This window comes from Aspergillus luchuensis, chromosome 2 (genome assembly GCF_016861625.1).
Source record: "Aspergillus luchuensis IFO 4308 DNA, chromosome 2, nearly complete sequence".
Taxonomy (NCBI): domain Eukaryota; kingdom Fungi; phylum Ascomycota; class Eurotiomycetes; order Eurotiales; family Aspergillaceae; genus Aspergillus; species Aspergillus luchuensis.
The window spans coordinates 3,341,264-3,367,932 of record NC_054850.1 but is presented as its reverse complement, the minus strand read 5'-3'; the positions used below and the strand labels follow the sequence as shown (position 1 = coordinate 3,367,932).

At 50.3% G+C, this 26,669-nt stretch overlaps 7 protein-coding genes across 7 annotated transcripts; 4 read left to right on the top strand and 3 right to left on the bottom strand.

The window, feature by feature from the left end:
* Positions 1 to 394: 394 nt before the first annotated feature.
* Positions 395 to 2,354, top strand: AKAW2_21107A (FAD binding domain protein; the record flags this gene model as incomplete). The annotated part of the gene is made up of 3 exons (XM_041685895.1): positions 395 to 1,065; positions 1,133 to 1,623; positions 1,717 to 2,354. 3 exons carry the CDS (start codon positions 395 to 397, stop codon positions 2,352 to 2,354), a joined length of 1,800 nt encoding a protein of 599 aa, XP_041539933.1.
* Positions 2,355 to 4,239: 1,885 nt separating this feature from the next.
* On the top strand, positions 4,240 to 8,155 carry pmcB (putative calcium-translocating P-type ATPase(PMCA-type); the record flags this gene model as incomplete). The annotated part of the gene is made up of 5 exons (XM_041685894.1): positions 4,240 to 4,305; positions 4,366 to 5,223; positions 5,280 to 5,710; positions 5,765 to 5,907; positions 5,961 to 8,155. The coding sequence occupies 5 exons, from the start codon at positions 4,240 to 4,242 to the stop codon at positions 8,153 to 8,155; spliced, it is 3,693 nt and encodes a 1,230-aa protein (XP_041539932.1).
* A 713-nt stretch (positions 8,156 to 8,868) lies between these two features.
* Positions 8,869 to 9,536, top strand: AKAW2_21105A (actin-related protein 2/3 complex subunit 5 family protein; the record flags this gene model as incomplete). Its single annotated transcript, XM_041685893.1, has 2 exons — positions 8,869 to 9,227; positions 9,320 to 9,536. 2 exons carry the CDS (start codon positions 8,869 to 8,871, stop codon positions 9,534 to 9,536), a joined length of 576 nt encoding a protein of 191 aa, XP_041539931.1.
* Positions 9,537 to 9,761: 225 nt separating this feature from the next.
* AKAW2_21104S (uncharacterized protein) lies at positions 9,762 to 10,942 on the bottom strand (the record flags this gene model as incomplete). The annotated part of the gene is made up of 2 exons (XM_041685892.1): positions 9,762 to 10,598; positions 10,670 to 10,942. The coding sequence occupies 2 exons, from the start codon at positions 10,940 to 10,942 to the stop codon at positions 9,762 to 9,764; spliced, it is 1,110 nt and encodes a 369-aa protein (XP_041539930.1).
* Positions 10,943 to 11,345: 403 nt separating this feature from the next.
* On the top strand, positions 11,346 to 13,432 carry AKAW2_21103A (putative dynactin Arp1 p62 subunit RO2; the record flags this gene model as incomplete). The annotated part of the gene is made up of 2 exons (XM_041685890.1): positions 11,346 to 11,686; positions 11,752 to 13,432. The coding sequence occupies 2 exons, from the start codon at positions 11,346 to 11,348 to the stop codon at positions 13,430 to 13,432; spliced, it is 2,022 nt and encodes a 673-aa protein (XP_041539929.1).
* Positions 13,433 to 14,584: 1,152 nt separating this feature from the next.
* RPS7 (40S ribosomal protein eS7) lies at positions 14,585 to 15,697 on the bottom strand (the record flags this gene model as incomplete). The annotated part of the gene is made up of 3 exons (XM_041685889.1): positions 14,585 to 14,948; positions 15,097 to 15,179; positions 15,542 to 15,697. 3 exons carry the CDS (start codon positions 15,695 to 15,697, stop codon positions 14,585 to 14,587), a joined length of 603 nt encoding a protein of 200 aa, XP_041539928.1.
* A 690-nt stretch (positions 15,698 to 16,387) lies between these two features.
* Positions 16,388 to 17,433, bottom strand: AKAW2_21101S (Rab family GTPase; the record flags this gene model as incomplete). The annotated part of the gene is made up of 3 exons (XM_041685888.1): positions 16,388 to 17,028; positions 17,178 to 17,241; positions 17,350 to 17,433. The coding sequence occupies 3 exons, from the start codon at positions 17,431 to 17,433 to the stop codon at positions 16,388 to 16,390; spliced, it is 789 nt and encodes a 262-aa protein (XP_041539927.1).
* Between the last annotated feature and the right edge of the window lie 9,236 nt (positions 17,434 to 26,669).

Genomic DNA, 26,669 nt, shown 5'->3' with positions numbered 1-26,669 from the left:
AGTAGGCCAGCACAGAACCATTGATCAATAGCGTCAAACCTCACTCACAATGACATAAACCCTAGCATAGTAGCAAATCATGCTCTGAAATCACCTCCAAGGTCCCCAAACCCATCCGCCAAACTTAAAACACATTATCAATAATGGTGATCCGGACTTTCCCTTTTGGGCGACAAGGACCTTGGGGATCCAAGTACCCGGGGGAGTGATGAGCACCACCACCTTATATCATCTGTTATCTATTTATTGAATATAAACCCTGCATGCACATATTTGAACAATCAATCGATCAATTAATCAATCACTCAAGCAATAGCCCTACTCTACTATATCGCACTTACTACCTACGAAGCCTTCACCTCCACCTTACATACATACTACATACCAACCAGACATGGTAGGCAAAACCACCTCACCACAATCATCCTCATCCTCCTCCTTCCCGGAAATCCTCGATGTCCTCATCATCGGCGCCGGCCCCTGCGGCCTAGCAGTCGCCGCACGACTCCGCGAAGAAACCCCCTCCGCCATGTTCACCGACGACGAACACCAACGCTACCACTGGATGAACAAACATAGTGGCCGAATGGCACTGGTGCAGGCGCACCGCGGGAAACTTAAGGGCGTAAAGGCGGAGAAGTGGCAGAGATATAATGATGAGCATTATCCTAGACGGGGGTCATCTTCGTCTTCGTCTTCGGGTTCTGATCCTTCTCCGCCGTCGTTGTCTTCGTCAGTTTCGTCGGATGATGGGGTTTATATGGGGAGGGGGGATGATAAGAATCAGAATGTGAATGGGAATGGGAATGGGAATGGGGGCATATCTACGCTCGTACTGGATAGTTCCGGGGACAAGTGGATGGAGAGATGGAATCGGGCGTTCAAGACATTGGAGATTGAGCAGCTGCGCAGCCCGATGTTCTTTCATGTAGATCCCAGGGATCGGGATGGTATGTTGGCGTATACGAGGGAGGTGAGGAGGGAGAGGGATCTATGGGAGATTTCGGGGTGCGTGGGGAAGGAGTTGAGTAAGCATAAGAAGAAGAAGATGAGGTCGAGGGCGCAGTAAGTTGTTCCTTATATGACGTGACTGATATTGTGTGTTCGGGTTGCTAATTGCGTGGGTGATCAGGGCTGTTGGCGAGGTCGAGATCGATGAAAGAGATCGTAAAGATTACTTCTCACCGTCGACGGACTTGTTTGAAGATTACTGCGGGAGCATTGTATCGCGGTATGGACTGGACGCGCCAGGTATGATCAGGCAGTGCGAAGTCAATGATATATTGTACGACTATCACTCTGAGTTATCGCCGTCGGACAAGATCTTCACGGTTACTACAGCGGAGGGAAATCGGTTCTATAGTCGTGTGGTGGTGCTGGCTATTGGGCCGGGGAGGACGAAGATACTGCCGTTCAAGCTGACGGGTGAGGAAGAGAAAGGGGCTTGTCATAGCACGGAGATTCGCATGTTTCCGAGTATCAATGTGAAGGCCAAGATTAAGCAGCGTCAGGAGACGAATGTGGTGGTTGTTGGGGGTGGGCTATCGTCAGCGCAGGTGGTGGATATGGCCATTCGGCGAGGGGTGACCAAGGTTTGGTTTCTTTTGAGGTCGGATTTTAAAGGTACGTACTACACAGGTAGTGGGTAGGTTGCACAGCCTCCTACATCATCCATCCAAACTCAGACGTGGGGGATGCTGACCAGATGGTTTCTAGTCAAGCACTTCGACCTCGCATTGAACTGGATGGGCAAGTTCAAGAACTTCGAAAAGGCAGCATTCTGGTCCGCAGACACGGACGAGGAACGCCTTGAGATGATCAAAGCCGCGCGTAATGGCGGCAGTATCACGCCACGGTATCAGAAGATTCTGAAGCAACATGTGGCAGCCCATCGGCTTTCTATACACTCACGCACCGTCATCTGCGGCAAGGAGTACTGCGCCTCCTCGCGCACATGGCGTCTTACGACAGATCCTCCGATCCCTGAACTTCCTCGCATCGATTATATATATTTTGCAACAGGAATGCAGGCCGATGTGACTGAGCTCCCATTACTCCAGCGCATGAACCGTGAGTATCCGATTGAAACTAAGCAGGGATTGCCTTGCATCACGGATGACCTGATGTGGCAATCGAATGTGCCACTTTTCTTGACGGGCCGGCTGGGGTCTCTTCGTTTGGGACCCGGTGCTGCCAATCTTGAGGGAGCGAGGCTGGGCGCGGAGCGCATTGCCTGGGCGATGGAGGATGTGTTGGGTAGAAAAGGATCAGAGGATACGGGGTCTGAACGATCCAAGCAATGCTTTTGCGGTTTGGGGAATCGGTATGCTGAGCTTGCTAACGTGGACGAATAAGCCGAGGCAATGATTGAACACGAGAATAAGATTTGAGGCTGTCTGTGGAGGCTGTAGTACTGCATTTACCTCCTCACCGCGGAGTATACTCCTGAGAATGGCTCACGATGATGATGAATATGTGCCTTTAGAGAAACATCGATGCTGTATGTTAACTTACTATACGGTATGAAATTTACACACATAGTTATTAGTGAATGTATAGCAACTAGAGCCAATAATACCTGAATAACGCTGAAAATACCGGACGTATGTATGATTGGCGAGGCTGATTCGGGCAGTTTGTTCATGTTGAATAACTGTGCTGCTGCCTGCTAGCAACAACTTACCCACCTTCATCTCATCTCATCCCACCAGAAGGCAGCTTTGTTGCCTCCGTGAGTGCCATTCCCCCATCAACCGACAGATCAAGCTTCTAAGCCTCACTCAAATCGTTCAACTCAGCTGGCAAGACGCAAGATTTGCCATCGTCAAGTCCACTCAGCAAGAGCCTAGACACTCACCAGCCACACCCGCAGTGCCTGATCAGAGCATCCAATCTCCGCATCCGAGACAGCTCGCAGCACCAGCATGAATTAATCGCCGCACCCAAAAGCCATTCGTCATGTACAAAGACTCAGCTAGTTGGAGTCATGACGCCACATCAGATAATCTCATTTTCCAGGATCTCGGTGATTTCCTCAGCCACAAGGGGGGCGAAACCAACTTGAAGAGGCGAATAGGAACAATCCGTGGGAGCTGTGGCGCAGGAGGTGTGGCCGTGCAACAGGGGGAAGATGGACAAACAAACATTCTTCAGGATAGAGTCAACGTGTTTGATTACTCGAGGCGAATGAAAGGCCGGATCACTGATGCGCACTAGGAAATCTGGAACGCAACTAAAATTCATTGGCGGCAACGGCATGTCGTGACTCCTCATTGACCGACTAATCGTCTGACTTCCGAACTAAACGAAGGAGGCGCAGCCGCCCGCTAGAAACTCATTTGCTGGAACTATACCTCACCCGGCGGCAACTTCCAAGGGCCACTTTTCTCTCGGCATTTCCATCTGGAAGGGTTTTTGAGTATGCGTTGATTGCAACGCTCCACTCAGAGTTCAGCGTGCGTCATTTGTCCATGGTTTTGCGCGCGCCTCGATACAGTTGATGAAATGTGATTGCAGGCTTGTGATCGGAGGTAGGGACCCTCCGATTCTAATTCTGCCCCCTCCTGGTTGCTTCTCGCATTCTCATAGGAGAGATAAGATTACGCTGGAGATGAACAGGAGCTCCGTCGGCGTCTAGATTGAGCAATATAACTTGCTTTGGTAGAGTGGAGGTGTCATGGCGTCTTCAACTTTAAGATAAAGCGCTTTGGGTATATACCCCCGCTCGTTAGTTGCAGCCATGGGTCATACCTCTCTCCACCCCTTGGTCTACGCCGTCGGTGATAGGACGGATTGAAGGAGGCTGTGCAGCGCGTTGTGATGCTACCAAGCATATGGGTCAACTCAACTCACTCACACTTCATGGTTGTTTTGGCGTATGGCAAAAGCCGGACTCTTGCTAGCCTCTTCCTCGGACCTTGCAACCGCTTCCTTATTTTCATCCCGTGCTTGTTGGGAATACCCTTGGCGTTACAATATCTCTTCTCAGTGCCACGGATGATACGAACCAGACATGAGAATTGATACGAAGAAATCCGTTATGAGACAAACAGACTATTAAATTTTAGGCTACCCTTTTCGGAAGCACAGCCCCCAGACCAGATCTACTAATAACGGGTGTCGCTCGGGCACAGAACCAAACAGTAGCAGGTGCAACACTTTGAAATTGATACTGCATTTACCAGGATTTATGCCCGTTTCTTTGTCTCTACCAAATCAGATCTCGTTCCGGTCGCATCAATGCAGACCCCAGACGAGCATCCTCAGTCTGGCTTCTTGAACCCTTTCGGGGTTTCAGATAGAGAGGTATGTTCAACAGCGCTAGAGCTTAATGAGAGAGCCATATATTCATACGCTTACCAACAGCAGCACCCTATATCATCCGACTCAATACGAACAAGCATATCATCTATTCGACCTTCTTCACCCGCGGACATGACGTCCACTCTATCGCCAGACAGGCTCAGGGTACGGAGTGACACGCGGACGTCGGCTCAGTCGCTGGACGGTGAGACGTTACGTCCGCGAGCAGACTCTACCATCTCCAGTGCAGATACAGCCGTAAGGTCGAGAGCCAACTCTGAAGCCACTAATGCCCCGACCAAGATGGAGTACGATGATGTTTCGGTGGCCGATGCCTTGAATCCCGACCCTCGAAACGAACAGGACTTCATAGTGCCAGACAATAAGTTCGCCTTCTCTCCAGGACAATTGAACAAGATGCAAAACCCTAAATCTTTGGCTGCGTTCCAGGCACTTGGAGGCATGCAGGGATTGGAACGAGGGCTGCGGACAGACCTGACATCTGGTCTGTCAGTCGATGAGACTCTCTTGGCGGGTTCGATCAGTTTTTCGGAAGCGACTTCCCCTGACTATGCCTCTTTCAAAGAAACCGCCCCTCCAAACATTGACGCCCCGATTACAGAGTCCGGTACGCAATTCCAAGACCGCATAAGCGTGTTCTGTCAGAACAGACTGCCGGCTCGGAAGTCAACGGGATTCTTGAAGCTGTTTTGGCAAGCCTACAACGACAAGATCATCATTTTATTGACGATAGCTGCTATCGTGTCGCTGTCCCTTGGTATCTATGAGACTACCAGCGAAGGTAGTGGAGTGGATTGGATTGAAGGAGTGGCGATTTGTGTGGCTATTCTGATAGTCACTATTGTGACTGCTGCAAATGACTGGCAGAAGGAAAGACAGTTTGCTAAGCTGAACAAACGTGTAAGTGCTTACCTTTCTTCTGTTCTAAACGAAGACCACCACTCTAACTTCTTCAGAACAACGACCGAGAAGTCAAGGCTGTTCGATCTGGCAAGGTCTCCATGATATCGATACACGACATCACAGTTGGTGACATTCTTCATGTCGAGCCAGGTGACGCCATTCCTGCGGATGGGGTTCTCGTCTCGGGTCACGGCATCAAATGTGACGAGTCCTCCGCTACAGGAGAATCTGACCAGATGAAGAAGACTGATGGACATGAAGTCGGGCGATTGATCACCAATGGCAAGGCTACGAAGAAGCTCGACCCGTTCATGATCTCTGGGAGCAAGGTGCTCGAAGGTGTTGGCACCTATCTAGTCACGAGTGTCGGGCCGTACTCAACCTACGGCCGGATCCTACTGTCTTTGCAAGAATCGAATGATCCAACACCTCTTCAAGTCAAGCTGGGTCGACTTGCTAATTGGATCGGCTGGCTAGGCTCAGGGTAAGGGCGACCCTCCTTTGTATTCACATGATATTGTTTGCTAACTGCTTCTAGTGCTGCGATTATCTTGTTCTTCGCTCTGTTCTTCAGGTTCGTGGCGGATCTATCCCACAACTCTGGAACGCCTGCGGCCAAGGGAAAGGAGTTCGTCGACATCCTCATCGTTGCTGTTACCGTCATTGTCGTTGCGATTCCTGGTTAGTAGTCTCTCCATGCTAGATTAATGACTTTTACTGACTGACATCCATAGAGGGTCTGCCGCTTGCTGTCACTTTGGCACTGGCATTTGCCACGACCCGAATGGTCAAGGAAAACAACCTTGTGCGCGTCCTCCGTGCCTGTGAGACAATGGGAAATGCAACAGTTATTTGCTCCGACAAGACCGGGACCCTTACCCAGAACAAGATGACTGTTGTGGCAGGGACCTTAGGCTCGAAGAGTTTCAAGCATACCCCAGGCGAGGAACGCTCATCTGACGTCCCAACTCCTGCTGAATTTTTCAAGCAATATTCAGGCAAGCAACGGGACCTCATCCTTCATAGCATCGCCTTGAACTCTACTGCTTTCGAGGAAGAGAAGGATGGGTCAAAGGAGTTCATTGGCAGTAAAACCGAGGTGGCTCTGCTGCAAATGGCCAAAGATCATCTCGGCCTGGACGTTACTGCAGAGCGTGCCTCTGCTGACGTTGTCCAATTGATCCCCTTCGACTCCGCACGTAAGTGCATGGGGGTTGTCTACCGGGAACCTACGATGGGTTATCGCCTCCTTGTTAAGGGCGCTGCTGAGATAATGGTTGGCTCATGCACGACTCAGATGGTCGAGGGAGACTCTTCTCACAGCCATATTTCCACTGATGCATTGCACGAGGGAGACCGACGGGTTATCCTAAACACAGTTGAAGCTTACGCGGGTCAATCCCTACGGACGATCGGACTAGTGTACCGCGACTTCGCAAGCTGGCCGCCAAAAGACGCTCGGTGCTTGGAAGATGATCCGGAATCTGCCAGATTCGAGGATATCTTCCGCGAGATGACCTGGATCGGGGTCGTGGGCATCCAGGATCCTCTCCGACCCGAAGTGCCCGCTGCCATCCAAAAGTGCCATGCGGCAGGTGTACAGGTGAAGATGGTCACTGGTGACAACATTGTAACCGCCAGTGCGATAGCTTCTTCCTGTGGTATCAAGACAGAGGATGGTATTGTCATGGAAGGTCCCAAGTTTCGCCAGCTCTCTGACGAGGAAATGGATCGGGTCATTCCTCGTCTGCAAGTGCTAGCTCGCTCGTCACCCGAGGATAAGCGGATTCTGGTAGCACGGCTCAAGAAACTAGGCGAGACTGTCGCCGTCACCGGTGATGGTACTAACGATGGGCCAGCCTTGAGAACAGCTGATGTCGGCTTCTCCATGGGAATTGCTGGAACAGAAGTCGCGAAGGAAGCCAGTTCGATCATCCTTCTAGACGACAATTTCAAGTCCATTGTCACCGCCATTGCATGGGGCCGGGCTGTCAACGATGCTGTCGCCAAGTTCCTTCAGTTCCAGATCACGGTCAACATCACAGCTGTGGTCTTGACCTTTGTTTCGTCCTTGTACAGCAGTGAGAACAAGAGCGTTTTGAACGCGGTGCAGCTGCTCTGGGTCAACTTGATTATGGACACTTTTGCAGCTCTTGCCTTGGCGACTGACGCACCAACGGAGAAGATTCTTAACCGCAAACCTGTCCCCAAGAGCGCATCACTATTCACAGTGATCATGTGGAAGATGATTCTCGGCCAAGCTCTCTATCAGCTGGCCATCACCTTCATGCTCTACTTTGGTGGAAACCAGATTATCGGATCGCGACTTGGAACCGACGACCCGCAGACGGTGCTCAACACTATTGTGTTCAATACCTTTGTGTGGATGCAGATTTTCAATGAATTCAACAACCGACGCCTGGACAACAAGTTCAATATCTTCGAAGGCATGTTCCGCAACTACTGGTTCCTGGGAATCAACTGCATCATGGTCGGCGGTCAAATCATGATCATTTTCGTGGGAGGAGAGGCTTTTGGCGTGACCCGTCTCGATGGCATCCAATGGGCCATTTGTATTATCTGTGCGCTCGGCTGCCTCCCATGGGCGGTTGTTCTCCGTACGGTCCCCGATGGGCCATGCGAGGTTGCTCTTAACTTTGTCGTCCGATGCATGAACTTTATCTTCAAGCCTATCGGCCGGGCTATGAGTTATCTTGCAGCCATGATTCGCTCTTGTCTGCGGCCAGTTAAAAGAACAGCCCAGCGTGTTGTGAAGCGCGGTGGGAAGGAAGAGCAGGACACCAGCACTGATGCCTTGCCCGACGAGGAGGCAGGAAGGGCGTCGTTGCACGAGTTGAAGAGAGAGCCGACGCCGGAGGCGCCTGTTACATCAATTCCGGTGCCTCCCATTACTATTACGACTTCTTGATGATTTGTATGATGTTTAATTAGCGGGTTTTGAGCTTCTGCATATATGGGTATACAGCGATTAAGCATGCGTGGGTATGCAGATAGTGCATGGAGTTGGTGGCTTTTTGTTATATTCGAAACAAGCAGTATATGTATATTAGATGAATATAATCCCCAGCGAAGTGTATATATATTTCAAAAACAATCATACCTAATTGTGATAATATCGATTCCTTCCTCTTAATTAAAACGTACGTTGAAATGGTTGTTATCTGAATCATCTAGTCCTGACCCTGACAGGGGTTGCCTCAGGCCAGCCCGCCGGCCCGCACTCTGCAGCGACTCTCGCTCTCCGCCGCCACTTCACCCTCATTCATCACCACCATCTTCTCCAGGAGCTCCTGATTCCTTTTGTCCGTTCCAATCCACATTGTCAATCCATCTCAGTCAAGCACAGCAAGGCTGCACCCAACTGTCTCGCTAGGAACACCACACCCATCCCCTCCTAGCAACCCATCGCATCTCTCTACCTGACCACCTCCGTCATCTCCTTTCCCCGCGGACACCTGGTAATGACGCTGCCTACCTATCACCCAGCTCCAGCTTCAACCCACCACAATCGCTAACCAGGGAACCTACTACTAGCTACATACGTTCCCAATTGGCAACTCAACAAGCCCAACTCAATATACTACATCCCATCCCTAAACCTCCAGCACAGCAACCGCAACAATGGCCCAACTCAACTACCGCACAATCAACATCGACGTCCTGGACCCCGAGTCCTCGATCAACTTCCCCATGGAGACTCTCCTCCCACCCACTCTCCCCGCCCCGACGACCTCCGGTGCCGCCGCCTCCATCGTGAACCAGGTGCGCCAGCTCCTCCGCAGCGGCGACAACGAGGGAGCTCTACGGTACGTGCTCGAGACGGCGCCGCTGGGCGGCGATGACCGCGCAAAGGAGGTGCATTTGGCCGCTGTCGTGGAGGTCTTGCAGGGTATTCGTCAGGGAGAGATGAGTCGCGTGTTGGAGTCTGTGTGTACCGGTGAGGGTGGGTCGGAGAGAGCGGATTGTTTGATGAAGTATTTGTATGGTTCCCCCTTCACTTCACTTTCCTATGTCATCATCACTAAGGGGTGGTTGTGGATGTGCATACTGATTGAATCCTTGTTGTGTATAGGTACAAGGGCATGGCGGCGCCAGCTCCCAGTAGCGCGGCACAGTCGCCTCGCATGTCGCCGCAGAGTACAGGATTCTCGCAGATTCAGGCCCGCAATCTGGGTGAGGGAGGTGGTGGACAGCAGATGAGTGTGTTGTTGAACTGGCATGAGAAGTTGGTGGAAGTTGCGGGGACGGGGTCGATTGTTAGGGTCATGACGGATCGGAGGACTGTTTAAATTGCATGATTCTTGTTGTGTTTTGATTTGGGTTGTTGTATGTTGAAGATGGAGGTGTGTGTGTGTGTGTGTGTGTGTGTGTGTGTGTGTTCTGTGTACTCATGTTCTTCGTCAGGATGATATCCTAGATGTGCCTTTTTATTGTTTTTTTCCCCTTTCCTCGTCAATATTATACAAATCACAATATTCTATACTATACATGAACCAATTCCACTAAAATCATGATCAATTACCAATGGAACCACCACCCAACAAATCCTTCAGATTCAACTGTCCACTCCCTCTCTCCAATGGCTTCGCCTGACCCTCACCCTCCTTCCACCCAATCATATAAATCAACCGAAACGTCGCCGGCACTCCCCTAGACCCCTCCTCCTTATGCAGCTCACGATAAATCGCTTCATTCGCCAACAACACATCTCTCGACATGGGCCCCAACTCCCGATGCAAGATGGCATTATTCTCCCCCATCGCCTGCAAATCGCCCATCAACGCAAACGTATCCGGATACTCCACCACGATATCCTCCACATCCACCGTCAACATCTTGAAGCCCGCCTTGTTCAACAATCCCCCAACATCCCTCACATCCGCCAACGGCGACACATGCGGACTGACACCCCCGCGCCGCTCCAAATCCGCCAACTGCAACGACGTCCGCAGCTCGAACAACGTATCCCCGCCGAACATCGCCGCAATGAACGGACAGTCCGGCTTGAGGATAGAGTTGACCTGCGCCAGCAGCGAAGGCAGATCATTGATCCAGTGAATCGAGAGCGAGGAGAGCACCGCGTCAAAGGAATTCTCCGGGAAGGGGAGGGATTCAAGATCAGGCACGATTTGCCGCTTGAGAGAGATCTGATCGTTGAAGGGCTCGTCTGCGTCGCGGTAGAGAAGGGCTTCGGAGGTGTCAATGCAGGTTAACTGCCCGATGCGGGTGCTGAGGGGTGGGGAGCTGCCGTTGGGAGCGTCGGGGTCTGGATCGGGCATTGTGAGAGCGCGGGCGATGTTGCAGCTGTTGGCGCCGAGATCGAGGACTTGGGGGAAGGTGCGTTTGATGTCCTATTTTCATTTTCATTTTCCATTCAGTATGTTTTTATCTCTATCTGTCGGTGGTGCTGTGGAGGGCATACCAGCAACCGTTCACATAGCCGCATGGCTACTTCGTCCTTGATGTAGTCGGTCTTGCGACTCTCCTCGACATTGCGGGCTGCGCGGTCCTTCTGCATGTGCTTGGTTTTGCGATTGAAGATTTCCATGACTGGATTGCCGGGTGTTTGGCTGGCGTAGGTGCGGCGTGATGGACATGATGATGCTGATGATGATGATAATGTGTAGGTGGGTGTGCGTTTGGTGTAGATGCGCGGGGAGCGCAGTGCTGGCCGAAATATGTGAGACAGAGACATTTTGAGGGTCTCTGAGTTATGAATTGGGGTTGGTTTGCTGGAATTGAGAGGAGGGAGAAGGGGTTTAGAGGAAAGGGAAAAAAGTTGGAGGCAGCTCAGCAGCAGCGGAACGTGACGTCGGCGAGAATTCCATTCCATCTCCGCATTTTCTCCCGCCACGTCGCGTCCTCTTGTCGCGGGGCTGTTCTCTCTGCAATTTCTTAATGTGTGATGGGTCTTATGGGTATGTTGGAAGCAAATTACAGTGAGTTATCTATTTGAAACATTCTGTGTGATTTGATTTATCAGTGCTTTAGGTATGGTGCTTCCTACTTCCCCCCTGATGTTGTTTTCGGGCTTCCATACTGATTATTGATGATGCGCCTAGAATGCAATAAGCAATATCTTGTTTGAACTCTTCAACATGTCACGTCCGTTCCCTTACACCTTTATATCTTGTCCTTGCGCCAACATCCCTGTACCTGATCCGGCGAAGAAACGGAGATCGAGGGAGTCGCCGCAGAAATCCCACCCCGATCAACCCAAATCTCTCCTGCGCCCGGATGACGACGAAGACGAACAGGCTTTTGATCCTCGGTCTCCGCGCGCCAATTTCTCTCTGTATCCCCCGGAGCAGCTGCTGTACTGCGAGGATTGCCATCAGATCAAGTGCCCGCGATGCATAACGGAGGAGATTGTGTGCTGGTACTGTCCGAACTGCCTGTTCGAGACGCCCAGCAGCATGGTCCGGAGTGAGGGGAATCGGTACGTTGAGCAGGATGTACAAGCCTCAAGCTTTTATAGGTGTATGCTAATGCGGTGAATGCTAGATGCGCTCGCAATTGCTTCAACTGCCCGATATGCACCGCCCCCTTGGGTGTAAACACCCTTGAGAACGTCGTGACAGGCGGCACCAGTCAACAAGGCCCCTGGGTGTTGTCCTGCGGATACTGCATGTGGTCGACGCTGGATATTGGCATCAAGTTTGATAAACCGACCAACATCCGGACTCAACTGTCCAAGATGACCGAAGTCACTCCGGCTCGCTCGAGACAAATGTCCCGGACATTCGGGGACCTCAAGTCTCCCCTCTCCACTTACTCCTCCATCGATGAGCAATTCCTACCACCAGGCGAGACCAAGCCCGAAGACCCCCCTCTGGACCAACCCAGTGCTCCTCTCACTCCAGATGCTCGATTCCACGCCCTCAAGAACTTTTATAAGAACCAGATCTCCGCGACATCCTCCTCCCCAACCGACCCCCTAGGCATGGACTTCGGCTCTGGGTTCTCCTCCCCCGGTGCCCTAAACCGCATCATGTCCCTTTACACCTCTTCCTCCCGCCTCAGCAGCCTCTACGGCGGAGCCAACAAGAAGCCCAAAACCAAACCGCCCGTCATGCGAGAAGCCCTCACGGCCAGCGAGGGTCTCAAGATCCCCTCCCCGGACGCCGAAGACACACTCATCGAACGCATGTCCTCCCCGGACTGCGGATGGGACGGTCTCGCCTCCATCGAACAACGCGCCTTCCAGTCCCCAGACGCCCGGTTCGTAGAGGACCTCCTCCCGCTGCCCGTGCTACTTCGCACAAAACGGTCCAAACGATGCAAGTCGTGCAAGCACATTCTCGTCAAACCCGAACTGAAACCGCAGTCCACGCGGTTCCGCATCCGCCTGATTGCCCTCAGCTACATTCCCTTGCCGACGTTACGGCCGCTGAACCCCAGTCCCTCCCCAGCCACCACCACGACCACCACCGTTCTCCCGGCACCTTCAAGTTCCACGACGAACCCGAACCTGGACGCCCTTTCCCCACTCCGACCCATCCAACTCCTCCTCACGCTAAAGAATCACATGTTCGATCCCGTCCGCGTCACACTCGCCACGCCATCCGTCACTCCGGGCCGCGTGGCCTCCAAAGTAACTATCCTCTGTCCGCAATTCGACATTGGCGCCAACAGCGACGTGTGGGACGAAGCCCTCCAGGGTACTTCGGCCACCACTACCACGGCTACATCCACGGGAACTGACCCCCGCGGATCCCGATCCGGAGGGCTCGGCGTGTACGAGAAAGTCGCAGAGGCCGGCAAAGTCTGGGACAAGGGACGGAACTGGACCACCGTGGTGTTGGAGGTCGTACCGGGGACATTACCTGGTGGTGCGAAACAAACCTCCTCCGCCCACAATACCAAGAAAGACAAGAAAAAGAAGAAGGCTCCCGCCGATGATGATCTAGACGACCAGGATGACAACTCTGACGATGATGACTCCGACTCCGACCCGGGATTTGACTGGAGTGGACAGACATCTGACCCCAATGAGCAGCTACAGCCGGATGAAGATGTGTTGGAGATCCCGGTGTTTGTGCATATGGAATGGGATTCGGATAATCAGATTGATAGTGAGCAGGGGGTTGGGAGGGCCGGAGCGGGTGGAAGTGATACGGTGAAGAGGGAGTTGGCGTATTGGATGGTGTTGGGGGTGGGGAGGATAGTGAGGGAGATTGTGTAGATAGACGCATGGATGTTTAGTTCTGATGTTGGTTTGTGTATAGATCTGATGATTGATGGATGTTGTTGATACCTTGTTTCTTTTCTACTAGATATACATATACCGCATCTTTCTCATTCTTGAGTCCAGAGCAGTTGATAGCATCACATGCTGGTGGGTATAGTAATTAGTAGTTCACGCCCTATAATATGATGGCTACTACTAGTAGTTGACATATAACGAACCCACAATAGTAGTATAAGGCTTAGCCTCATTAGTACTGTAGTACCAACTCTTCACCTAGCAACAAGACTCACATGAGCCTAATTACTTCAATGAGTTTTACTAATAGTCACAAGCTACTACCACTACCAATCCATCTACAACATACTCAAGTTTCTACCCAACCCACCACCTACACACTCAAAAAAAGGAAAGTCAAAAGATCATACACTCGACAACACAATGCATTTTCTTTTCCAGGCAATTCCCCTAGCCCTATAGCTAGCTAGCTACCCTAGCAACCCCCTTTTTATTTTGAAAATAACATGACAAAATGAACAAATGAACTCAAGACCCGACATAGACTTGACTTTCCTTTTTTTCAAACCCTCAATCCCTTAATACCCGGTTTTCTTTTTTCTTTTTCTTTTGTCCCGAATCCCACCCCAAAACAAACACATATACCATGTACCGGAACCAACCGACCGACCGAGCGAAATAAAAGAAAGATAGATAGATACCTGACCAGAACCTCACTGTCTCAATCCTTAACCCCACAAAAGAGCCGCAAGCAAGAAGGTGTCTGTCTAACTGACGGCTGGGGTGGGGGTGTGTGGGTTGGGGGAACATGCAGTAAAACAAAACGGGGGTGGTGATGGGGGAATGGGGGAGATCGTAGTTTGATGTTTCTCTGCATGTCCCCGAGCCCACGTGCAATATATGGTACGTGATTTTCTTGAGGGGAATCGACGAGTAAAAAAGAAGAAAAGAAAAAATATGGAAGAAACGGCAAGAAGAGATGGGAGAGAATAGGACACGGAGTAAGAAGAAGAATTGAGGTAAGAAGGTCAAATCAAATTTTAGTCTCTTGTCTTGTCACATTTGTCACTTGTCAAATTAAAAAAGGAAAAAAAAAGAGGAAAAAAAATTTGATTCCTTTTTTTTCACTCTCTAGTAGTCGGCACCACCCTGGGGGAATTCAAAGACAACAGCACGGCCAGTCAACCGACGGTAGACCTCGCCGTAGGCATCAAGGCGGTGGTCAACACCACCACGCTCCTTCTCGTCCAGGATGACCTTGAGGGTCTTGGAGCCGTCCTCCTTGGTGCGGGTACGCTTGCCGACGATCTCGACGGGGTAGACGAGGTCGGTGAGGATGGCGTCGTGGACAGCAGTCAGAGTGCGGGAACGGGGACGCTTCTGCTTCTGGTTGGAACGAGAGCTGGCGGAGCGCTTGGGGCGGGGCAGGATGCGGCGCTGAGCAACGAAGAGGACGTGGCGGTCGGAGAACTTCTTCTCGAGCTCACGGGTCAGACTAGAGAAGAGGGAGTCAGTCATATGGTTTCTGGTGTCGTTTCCTTTTGCTGCTACGCTTCTGGTAATTGTGGGCATGTGGCTGGCACATTCCGGGGTTGGTGTATATTTTTTTGTTTCATGTGGAGGTGTGGAGTGGAAAATCGTACCGCTGCTGGATCTTGTGGAAGCCCTGGAGGAGAGGGACAGGGACGAAGATGATGACTGCCTTCTTGCCGTGGCCGACCTCGACCTATGGTGATAGTAGAGTCAATATCAAATTGCGCACAATCCGAGAGATAAACAAATCAAATTCCCAGTTCGCGCAGCAGATCAGAGTTGAGTGTCGATTGGTTGTTGGGGACGATTCCAATTAGTGTTTTTCTTTTCTCTTCTTTTTCCTCAATGCTGGTTGTGTGTAATCCCCAAGCACACACACACGTATACACCATCCAGGTGCAGGCCGCACACACACACAATATCCACATTGATATTTGATATTTCCCAGAACGTCTCTCGTATGTTGGTAATTTCCGCGATTCACATCAAACTCTCGACCCTCTCTGATCTGTACACGGACGGAGGCTATGAATGAAAAAACCAGATCATCCTTACCTCACGGGCAGAGACAAACTGCAGGGGCCTGAGGGTGGCCTTCAGGTCCTGTGTGTTGCTCTCGAGGTCGAAGAGAGCACCGGCGATCGCGGTCTCCAGCTCGGAGGGGTTCTGCCTCGACGGCGAGTTGATGGCGATCTTGTTGATAGCAGCCATGATTGCAGACGAGCGACGGGTAGCTGGCTGTGCTGCGGATGCTGCCTTCTGTCGTGAGGTTGGTTGTCGAGGTTGGTGGTTGAACGGAGATCTCTCGAACGTCCTCCAATTTGCGCTTGGGTCGGCTGTGGGATCGGAGGCTCGGCCTCTCGCTTAGCGGGTGGCCGTAGTCCCATTTAGGCCTAGTTAGGGGATGTCTGGTCCCGTGACCCTTCTGCCCTTTTCGGATCATCAACCATTAACCAACTACTAACATGCAGCATTGCGAGAAATGCTTGTTTGTCTATCATGTTAATCCTCATATTATACATTGCATTTGGATCGCAGAATTCGCATTCTATGACTATGGCTGACTGGCAATGAACCTGACCGGTTCTCTGTACAAATCTTTGCCATTCCCTTAATCGCCATACTAACTCTCTGCATAGTCATTGGAAACAAACAGAGAAAAAAAGATAAAGAAGTAGTGCAGTACCATAGCAGAGCAGAACAGAACAGAACACTCGAGACGCCGGGAAATGAGAATGGATCAAGCCGCATGTCAGTCTGGTCCTGACGGTCGGGGAATCACTGCCGCAGGGATATTACAATGTAATCAACCTGACATTGTATCGAACAATAAAAGGACGATTGCAAAAACGAAAGAAGCACGACCAAAATCTCAAGACACGCTGTGAAAACAATCCGAGATTAGCAGGCACACCCTTCCTTTGCAGTTGCCGGACCACGCTCCCCAAGGTTGACCCGCGAGTCTTCGGCCGGACGACCGCTGTTCAGGCTAGTCTGGCCCGTGCCAGCGCCACCTGCTCGTCCGCTCTTCAGGCTGCTCTCCGGGATCGCATTGGCGATCGCAGTAAAGACATCCACGACATTCGTGCCCGTCTTGGCACTGGTCTCGAAGAACAAGAGACCCTCTTCCTCCGCGTAGGCGCTAGCTTCCCGTGTAGGCACCTTCCGAGCATCACCGGAAGTGACATCCTGTGCTTCCTGAGGTTCTTCGGCGGTTTCATCTGCATCGGCCGTAGACGATTCGCCCTCGGCATCAGCGGGCGACTCCCCGGCCGCCTCGTTCCCGTCGTTTGTCAAATCCAGCTTGTTACCAACGAGAGCGATCACAATACCGGGACTAGCTTGTCGCTGGAGTTCCGCAACCCAGTGCTTAGCCTTTGTGAGAGAGGACGGTTTGGTAACATCATAAACCACGAGCGCCGCCTGGGCGTTACGGTAGTACATGGGAGCGAGCGAGGCGAAACGCTCCTGACCGGCGGTATCCCAAATTTCGAACTTGATCGTTCGCGTAGGCAGAGAGCATTTTTGGGTGAGGAATGCAGCTATGATAGACAGACAATGACATCAGCATCGGAGATACGGCCACTTCCGGGAACCAAGAAAACCGGGAACAATTTCCTTCTTCCTTTCCCTCCGTCTCTTCCCAAATCGGAAAAGTGATCTGTAACTGCCACAGCCGGGAGAAGCTTACCTCCGATAGTCGGTTCTTTGTTCTCTTGGAAATCGTTGTTGACAAATCTCAGCACCAGTGAGGACTATAATGGGCAATCATCCATTGCATTCATTGTCAGTCTTTTTTTCTCTCTGGTTACTCAGGTACCACGCGGAGGTCAGAGCAAGGAAAGTGCCGGGGTTGCTCGTACCTTTCCCACAGCGGCTTCACCCAAAAGTACCAGCTTGACGCTGCTACTCGGTTTGGGAGTATTTGTGCTAGTTGATTCAGACATGGCTCGAGAGCCCAACGAAGGCGATGAAGGTATGCGATCAGGTCGTCTTGCAGGACAAGCCCACACTAGGAATGATTATCAATCTGAAGGATGATTTCAGCTCGCAAAGGGCGGCTCAGGCCGGGCGTTACAGAGAGCACAGCTCGGGAGTAGAAGCCTGAAGGAAGACGTAAGCAAGACACACGAGGGAACTCCGGAGGAGGGGGTGTGGTGGAAAGGGCCAGAATCGAGCAGGGGTTAATGTGACGAAGGGAACATTGGAGGAGAAAAATGGACAAATAAGAAGAAGGTATACTACGCACCGGTACCAGAGTGAAATGGCGGTGGACGGGGAAGAGTGATGGGGAGAGAGCGCAATGACGGCGAGAGAGAGGGAGAGAGAGAGATGCTACGGCCTAGGTAGATACGCAGTGAGGCGGAGGGTGAAGTAGATGGCGGCGCGATGCCCGACTCGGTTAGCGCGCCCAAGGCGGGCGGGCAGTCACGGGATATTCCCGCAATTCTCCAAACAGAAAAATTTACTATCTTTATTAGTTAATTTTTTTTGGTGCGCTTCAGGTACCAGTCAGAACTTCGCGGGTACTGGTCCCATGGGGAGAAAATAAGGCAGACAAGAGAGAGGATGAGACAATTGTGGCTCTGCGGGTAAACCAGGTGACAACAGCGGAGATGCACAGGTTAGAAGGGTTTAGGGCTGTTTGGTATTTCCTTCTGTCCAGTTGATTTCCCACACTCGACCTGTAGATACATCCGACGTACATGGGGAAAGCAAGCTGCTGCTCCCCTAAACTATTTCCTGAAACAAAGCAGCTTACCCGTGACACCTGCTGTCGATACCCATCGAGACATCAACCGGCTCCAACGCAGAAGATAGATAGTATCTCCTCATACACTGTCATTCCATCATTGGGGCCTGACTATCGCGGGAAATGCGACAGATCATCTTTCTAGAGAAACCCTCCAAACCCCGACCACAACCATCAGGGCTTCCATGATTGGTAGGCAAGCGATCTGGCCCAACTCAACGCCAGGATTATCCATAAGGTGCATATCTATAGGTCGCAAAGTACTAGGCACGGGGTAAACAACAACAACAAAGACCGACAGAACAACAGCATGCCATGGCGTCCGAGCATGACGTGCCAATAGGTCCCCCAACGGCCCATGATCGCCGGCCAGACAGTTGGAAACGCCTCCCCAATGGCATCCAGTCGTGTCACGGAGCCAACGTTGCACGACATGATTTGTGCAGAGCCGGTGGCTGCCCAAAAAAGAAGCACATGCACGCCGTTCAGAACTTGTTGATTCTCGACCAGGGATCCACCCAGATAATGCCACTGCCTTCTCCCCGGCAAATCAGATTGAAGTCGCTCTGTGGGCTCCCGTCAAACAACCCTGAAGACAATCACGGTTAGATGTCATCGTCGGGGTCTCGTCCGAGTGCCGAATTTCTTTTCCCCAAGTCCTCACTTATCCAGCTGACTTGCAGGTTTCCCCCGTACTGGTGCAGTGGTTTGCGACTTTCACATTATGGAGTGACACGCCATTGTAGTAGTAGCAGTAGCAGTAGTCATAATCCCCCAAACCATGAACTATGATTATCTGTACCAGTGCCAATAGTAGTGTACACATACGCGCAAACTCATACACAATTATCCACATTGACGCAACCACGATGATGTTCGCTCGGTTTAAAATACAATAAAGCATTGAAAATATCCAGAATCAATTTTTAGCAGCAGACTGTATTAAGGAGCAAATGATGACGAAATTGTAAGGAAAAGAAAAATAAATTCCAGGTATTTGACCGCGAGGTCCAACGTTCTAGTCTGTCTTGGTATCAATCCATGTATCCCAAATCAAAAAGAAATAACCCCATCCCGTCTATTCCCAACGCCGGTAGTAAAGCAGACCAAGTAGAAAAACAACAAATCTCGACAAATCACTTTTGGTGGAACAGATCATAGACCTGAGCTGGTTCGTGTCGGCGGATTAAAGGTGTATGGAGGCAAAAATAATGGTCGATCGAAGAATTGAAAAGAAATAGGTGATGGCCGTGTCGTTCCATGGTGAGAAGAAAAATGTCCACGGCGGAAAGGGCGTGATTAGAAAGTATGTAGAAACCGAAACCAGTGGCGGCAAAAGGACAACGCAGTAAGAGCAGGAAATAGTAGTGGTACAGGAAACTATGATTCGTTGTTAGTCGGGAACCAGACCACCCGGGAGATGCTTGTGTCTAGGCAACTTACAAGCTCGACTTCATAGTAGTCACGTCAAACTCCAGGAGCCATGCGCCAGTTGCAAGTCACAAATAACTTTTCGCTCGAGAGAACAGCAGAACAGCAGCATGTGGGTGGCAGATGTCTCCAAGGCTTTCATCGGGTCGAAGGCGGCGGCGGTGGTGCACCCGGCTTCTTGACTCCGGTAGTGTCGTAAGCTCCTCGTCCCATGTTGAAGGCTGACAGATCTCGCAATATCATTTCAGATTCTGAGCGAATGGCCATGGTCAGATGCTGAAGGTTTTCTCTTTCGGAAAGGAGTGGAAGACGGTGGGAAAGATATAGAAAAGCGAAGGCGGATGTTTTGAAGGGAAGTGTGTTTCAAGCCTGGGAGAAAGTGTACTCACAGGAAGATTAAATAAACACACGACGGGCCTCCCCAAAAAAGAAAATACCAATAAATAAAAAGAGCTCGATTATTATTCTGACTGTGCGTCCTGTTGATAGATCGTGTGTAGGACTAGCGAGGTACCCAAGCGATTCCCGGCAGCGAACAGGCGGTAACGACGCAGACAGATGATGCAGGCTGCAGGTGAGATCGGAAGTGGGATCCTTATTAAGGCGCACAAGTCTGACACTGGGTTGGAGACGAGACAGGGTGGTGTAGTGTAGGCAGATCTGAGTAGGGCAGGAATGCGACTGTCGAAGTACCAAGAAATGGGCGTGTAAGAATGAGGAAGGGTGGAGTCCTTAAACCCAGTCGACAGGTCGCTTTTTTCTTTTGTTTTTACCCTCTTTTGATCCTCTTTAGACACTCATGCGGTTCGAAGATGTTTATTTTCTTTTACCTTCTATTCCCCTTGGGAACTTTTTTCCAGGTGGCAGAGCGACGAGAGATAAAAAGTACGCGAGACGTGCAGATGATGGTAATTGGAAACAAGCGCGATCTGATCAAGAACCAGCGACCAAGGACACGGAGGACGACTAATGCAGCCGGCAAGGAGGTGATCCTGGAAAGGAACACGGAAGTGAGCTCCGTCTAATCCGGTAAAAAAAAAAGAAACCAAGCTAGACTGGACGTATCGCAAGGGAGGATGGAACGCGGCCTGGTAACGTCACGGCGAGGAGGATCGGGAATAGAGCCGAGGGCGAAGGGAATGGGCGAAAGTACGTAGGGAGGAAGAGGAGAGGAGCTGGACGAGGAGGAAGGGTGAGTTTAATTGATTTTAGGAATGGATGGATGAAGAATTTAGTAGCCAGATGGTTGAAGGGGGTCCATCCCATAGATATATAGTGACTAGACCTTCTTACTTTATGGTTGATTTATTTTTTTTTTATTCTAAAATTTTAAATGCTCAGATTGGGGTGATTTCCAACTTAGACAAAAAAGAACCTAAACTTCTGAAAGTAGGAAGTCAAAAAAAATAGAAAATCAAAATAAAGGTGGAAGATACCTAATCTAGATACGGAAAGACAAGAAAAGTAAACAGAAAAAGAAAATTCAAAAAAGGAAAAAGGGAAAAATGAAAGGTGGAAAATCCAATTGGGAAAATGGAAAAACTACGGAGAGAGTAAGAGGCTAAACCTGGCCAGAAGAGTGTGTAAACGGAGCAATGACAGAGTCATAGTAATACGGCGAAGACTGGAAATTTGAGAGAGACACAGAAATTAATAAAAGCAAAATACGCATACAGTAGGAGTAATAGTAATAATAACAACAATAATAGTAGTCGAGCAACAGCTCTCTTTAGCATAGCTAGGCGGCTCTCCCGTCCCGAAGGTAAGGTACCGTAGTACGTGAAAGGAGTGGGTGCGATCCAATTCCCCCTTTCTTTTTCTTTTCTTAGGGGTTTCTGGCCCCCATCACCAACGTCGTGACGCCTCTCTCGGACGGGAAACTTTGTAGCCACCTACTAAGTAATAGGTAGCTCAGGTGAAGGTTGGTATCTTTTTTACCTTTTCGTTGCTTTTCTATCCTATCCCTTTGCTTCTTTGTCTGAGTCGCCTCATGTTATTCCCGGTCACTCAAGTGGCTCTCCATCCGCATCCCATCCCCCTTCCCCCCGTCAGTTGCTACTACGTACTAGACCTTCCCGATGATGGCTGATACCTAGACACGGGTTCATCTCGGAAATTGTAGGGAAACCACAGGAAAAGTCCGTCTAATCCGTAACGGAAGTGACCTTACCTAGATTGTTTCTGAATAGAGAAATCCATTCCATCGATCATGGCCTAGTTCGGAGAAGACTTTGCCCACCCAGTCAAGGGACCGACCTCTCCGACTATAGTAAGTAAAGGTACTGTAAATTTGTAATGGCATTGAGAATTTAGCCACTGTTCAGCAGTCATCATCATCATCATCATCATTCTGACGACCACTACCACACCAGTAACGGAAAAATGGAAATACCACTACAGAAGAAATTTTGAGGTCTCCACTGACTGTACGGAGAACATCAGTCAGAAGCTAGGAACCGATTCCTCGGACGCGACGGGCAGGTTTGAGTGCAGGTGAGTGGGGAAGGCAGCCGCTCACAGGATCCCGCGGATGGATCCGAATCCAGCACCAATGGGTCCGCTGGGGCTTGACCTGATGCTTTCTCGCGTGGTTTTTGGGGGGGGGTGGGAAGGGAAGAACCAAAGTCAGGGGCCCCTGGATGGGGGGAGGAGCCTGTTTCCCGGAAACCCTACGTATTCAAAATTCCATGGGATGCCCATAGCTAGCTAACTAGGTCTGTCTGGGTGCTTTTGCACAACATGACCCCATGCAGATGTTTTGACTTTTCTTCTTTTCTTTTTTTCGCTTCCCTTTTTGCTCATTGATATTTGCCTCTTATCCTATGAAACGGGGTCTCTGAATTTTCGGGCTGGATCTATTATTTACCAGTGGTGGCTGCTAAGATTTAGAGCGGCGCACCCTTGTCGGTAGCTCCCCCCTAACACGGCTAGACATCCTGGAAAGGGCCGGAGTACCTGCATAGCCGCACTTATCTATCGAGCTCGACTACTGTACGATCGAGATGATCGAACTTTGATGGCGCCAACCATGGTTTGATAGGTAAGGTCCAGAGCTCTGGGCTATCACTTTAATCATCCTGGGCGTAGAAGTATGTAGGTAAGTATGGAAAAAGTACTCTCAGTACTTTGACGACCAGCTAGCTGTTTCTGCTTTCATCCGCAATGGGTAAGCAAGCAGGCATTCAACCCTACGGGAAGTTGGCCTACTAACTAGTCAAGTAACCGCCGGGGATACGGAGGACCAGGGTACCTAACCAGGTTCAGAACCAATCCAGAAGCTTTCCGTCCGGTAGTTAGTCACCTGCTGCACTTTAGTTTGGAGTAGTTTCGGGAGACTATTCGCGACCAAGATCACTGTTTATTGATGGACCTCCCTAGCCTGGCCCACCATTTCTCCTGGTTTGATTCATGTCAGCCACAGAGAGATTAGCACCGGTTTCTGTCACCTCTGGCCCTCGAGTGAGCAATCAACCTACCTACACAGGTCAACTATCTACTAAGCGAATCCGAGCTGACCTCAAGACATTGTCTGTCTTTACTTTTTCTATTTCCTTACCCTTCGTTTCCCGCTGGACTTCTTTTCCGCCCTCTGATCTTTTGGCACACTCGCGTCTTCCTTCCCTTTGGTCACCGGGGAAATCGGCTGGCTGAAAGGGGCAGTGGGGCCCCCTAATAACGATCCATGATCCGGCAAATCCACTGTTACCCGCCTCCGTTACGTATTATTGTGCAACTCGCATTCTTCTCGCGCGCTTCTAGTCCTTCTAGCGCCCTCGCCCTGCCTGTTCGCCCCCGCGACCGCGGATGGAGCTGCGAGCAACCAGAACCAGCGCGCCAATTTTGCAGCTTTTCGGTCCTACGATCGCAGACTACCAGACTCTAGTAAAACGATAGGCTCAATTTACGCTGGGTCCAGCAGCCCTCTAAAACTTCCCGAAAGAACAATCTGGATGTTCTTTCCCCCCGACAAATTGGGGGATTTGCAGCCCTGTGCGGATTTCTGGGGGTTGACATCTCCGGCTGCATGGAGGAAGCTAGTTTAGTTAATACTCAGGTAAGCAAGCTCTCTCACTCGTCTGTCGTTCTGTAAATTGTGGCTGGAATTACAAATTACCTCTGTCGCTTGACCGTCGTTACCCAGTATGGGCTAAATTATTCGACTCCACCAGCCCATCCCACTACATCATTCTTACCACTTCTATTCCTGACCTTCGCCACAATGGGGCAAAGCAAAGTAGTAACGTCTAGACGAGTGGAATTCTAGACTGACTCGAGCTGCTCAAAGCCGCCCACGTTTGCCCAACCTCTTGCTCACTTGGGTAGCTTCTGATCCTCTGATAGTATCTCCGTTGTAGACCGTCTTGACGTCGCCGTCGATCTGCGCGGAGAAACAATGCCTCAAAGTGCCAAGCGACGCATGTACCGGGATTCGCAACATGGGACTCCCTGCTAGGCTGGCGCGTACGCGTGTTTCAATCCAACCGATGGATTGGAACTAGCCGTCACAGTCACACCGTAGGCGCTTTATCTTTGTTTGGGGATGTCTGATTACACCTTATCTCACAACTGGTTCGTACTTTTCCCGTCTCTTCTCTGACTAGCCAATGACGTGAATCAATTGAAAGGGACATAGTTGGCCTTTTCTTTGTGGTCGAATAGGACGTTATGACAGTGTCAGCAGGAAGAAGTAGAGTTGCTGATAGCATCAGATTCTGAGACATTAGACCATCCCATCCAATGGAATGGCATGACTTGTATCTTTAATCCTTCAATTTTTTTGCGACAAGCCGTCCTCGGCTACATGTGACACCTTAGCTTGATTTTTGGTTTTATCATCATGATCCTGGACCAAACAGCCGAACATACACACCCACACAATAATAATCATCCAGCAATAATAATAGCACTCGTCAATTGACCCCAGAAATCCAGGCCCAACAGCCGACACACCCTCTCACGCCCAGTATCCAGCAATAGCTACCGAAACAGAAACATCAACAAAAAGCAAACGCAAGCAAGTGTTCCACCCACTTGCGCCCGGATGGGTCAAAGTCAACTCAACCACCTCTTCCAGAACGATTCTAGAAGGCCCATCCGGATGGTTCTTCCCTTCCCCATCCAACCATGGTTCGCTCGCGGATCGTACCATCCGTCATGGTCCCCGGGACTTTACGCCTCTTGAACCCGCTGGCTGCCAAAGAGAAAAATAGACATCGGAGATACGAACTAAAACCCACAAATTGCAAAAAGAGCTACTGTAAGGCAGAAATAGCTATTATGATCCCCGTCTCAACGGCCCGAACATGTCCCCAAAAGAGGAAATTACTCGATAGGCGAACCACCACGACTCCATCGAGAGAGTGGATTTGTCCTCCGTAATTGGTTTACGGGGAGGCTAGAACGGCGCTAGAAACCGGAGGAACGGGACTAATGAGTACTTTGGTCTAGCGAGAAGGGTGGAAAGGGAACCGTTGGGCGGTATTGCCTTTTTGGAAATGGACGAGAAGGAAAGCCAAAGGTAAGTACTCCGTAGGTTGAGTTTTTTTCTTTCCGGGTTCCGCAGACGCTAGAGTGTGTTTTAACTTGCGGATATTATGGCCTTTTTTTTTTCTAATTGGGTCGGTCGGTCTTGGAAGGCTAGATCGTTGGAAGGATTGAAGAGGATTGCGAGAAACGGCATGGAATGGATGGATAGGATCCTTCCGATCCGATATGGTTAACTATTTACTGACTGTCGATAGATAGTTGGGCTGATTATTCAGGCTATCTGGCTATCTATTTGTCCGACCACTGACTGACTGGTCTTCAATAGGGCGGTTGGGGATATATTGGATTGGATAGATAATGGATACATCCATCCATCAATCAATCCATTAAGGTCCCGTCGCGAGCTGTTACTTGCTTGCTTGCTTACAATTTTGGTAAGTGGTAGATGGTAAACAGGGATCAAACCACAGGATTAGGATCAGTTTCATGATCCATCATTTCGAACTTTTTTCCCTTGCAAGCGACTAATAATTCCCGCACAAGGAAACAGCGATGAGAAAACCTGACCTGTCATGCGTGAACGTTCATCTTGGTGTTCGTTCGAAACATGTCTAGGATTTTCCGACGGTGGTGGTCGGATGCAGATTGATTGATTGATTGATCAATGGATGGGCCGAAGTAGTCCGAACACGGAGCCAGAAGTACCACTACTAACTACCTTACCCACGAAGTGAGCATGTACTTTACTTTACTTCTCTTCCGCATGGCTCATTCGTTGGTTCATTCGTTCCCACAACCAGGTTCAAGGTTCAAGGGTTAAGCATGGTTTAGTTTTCCCTGCAACAATATGACTGGACATGATTCAGCCCGCATCGGCAAGATGCATTAGCCATGCAGGAAAAAACAAATCTAATTCTAGCGAATACAGCAACACCTCAACGTCCGATTTTATTTTATTCCCCGTGGAAAGGGGAACATACCAGAATGATCGAGACCCTGTTCTACTGTCCATGGTATCGCTGTATAGTATGTCGGGTATCGGCATTTTTCTGCAGCAGATCGTTTTTATTCCAGCCACAGAAAGAGATAAATGGACGTATGTACTGCATGTGACTAGATACATACATACTGCAGAGCTACATCCCAGATGAAGAATACAGTAGCCAGAGATGGGATCGACCGATCTGCCGTGAAACACGAAAACCAACCCATACTTAACTTACCCTTACTGTACTACTTAAACTATAGCCAAGAGGGAAAAAGGATGAGGATGATGTGCTTCTGAAGAGGAGGTCTGTTCGCCATTGCATAGTACCTTGCAGAAAACTATGGGACGGGGAATGGGCGAGGGTTATGCGACCGACGCAGGGGGAACTGCATTTACTAGATTGATTATGGTTAATGCCAAAGCGTTTTTTGCCTCTTGTTAATCAAAGAGGTAATGTACTTTTGGCAATTTGCCCTTTTCCTAACTTCCTGTGCAGATGTGGAAGTGTGAAGACATTGTCTTGT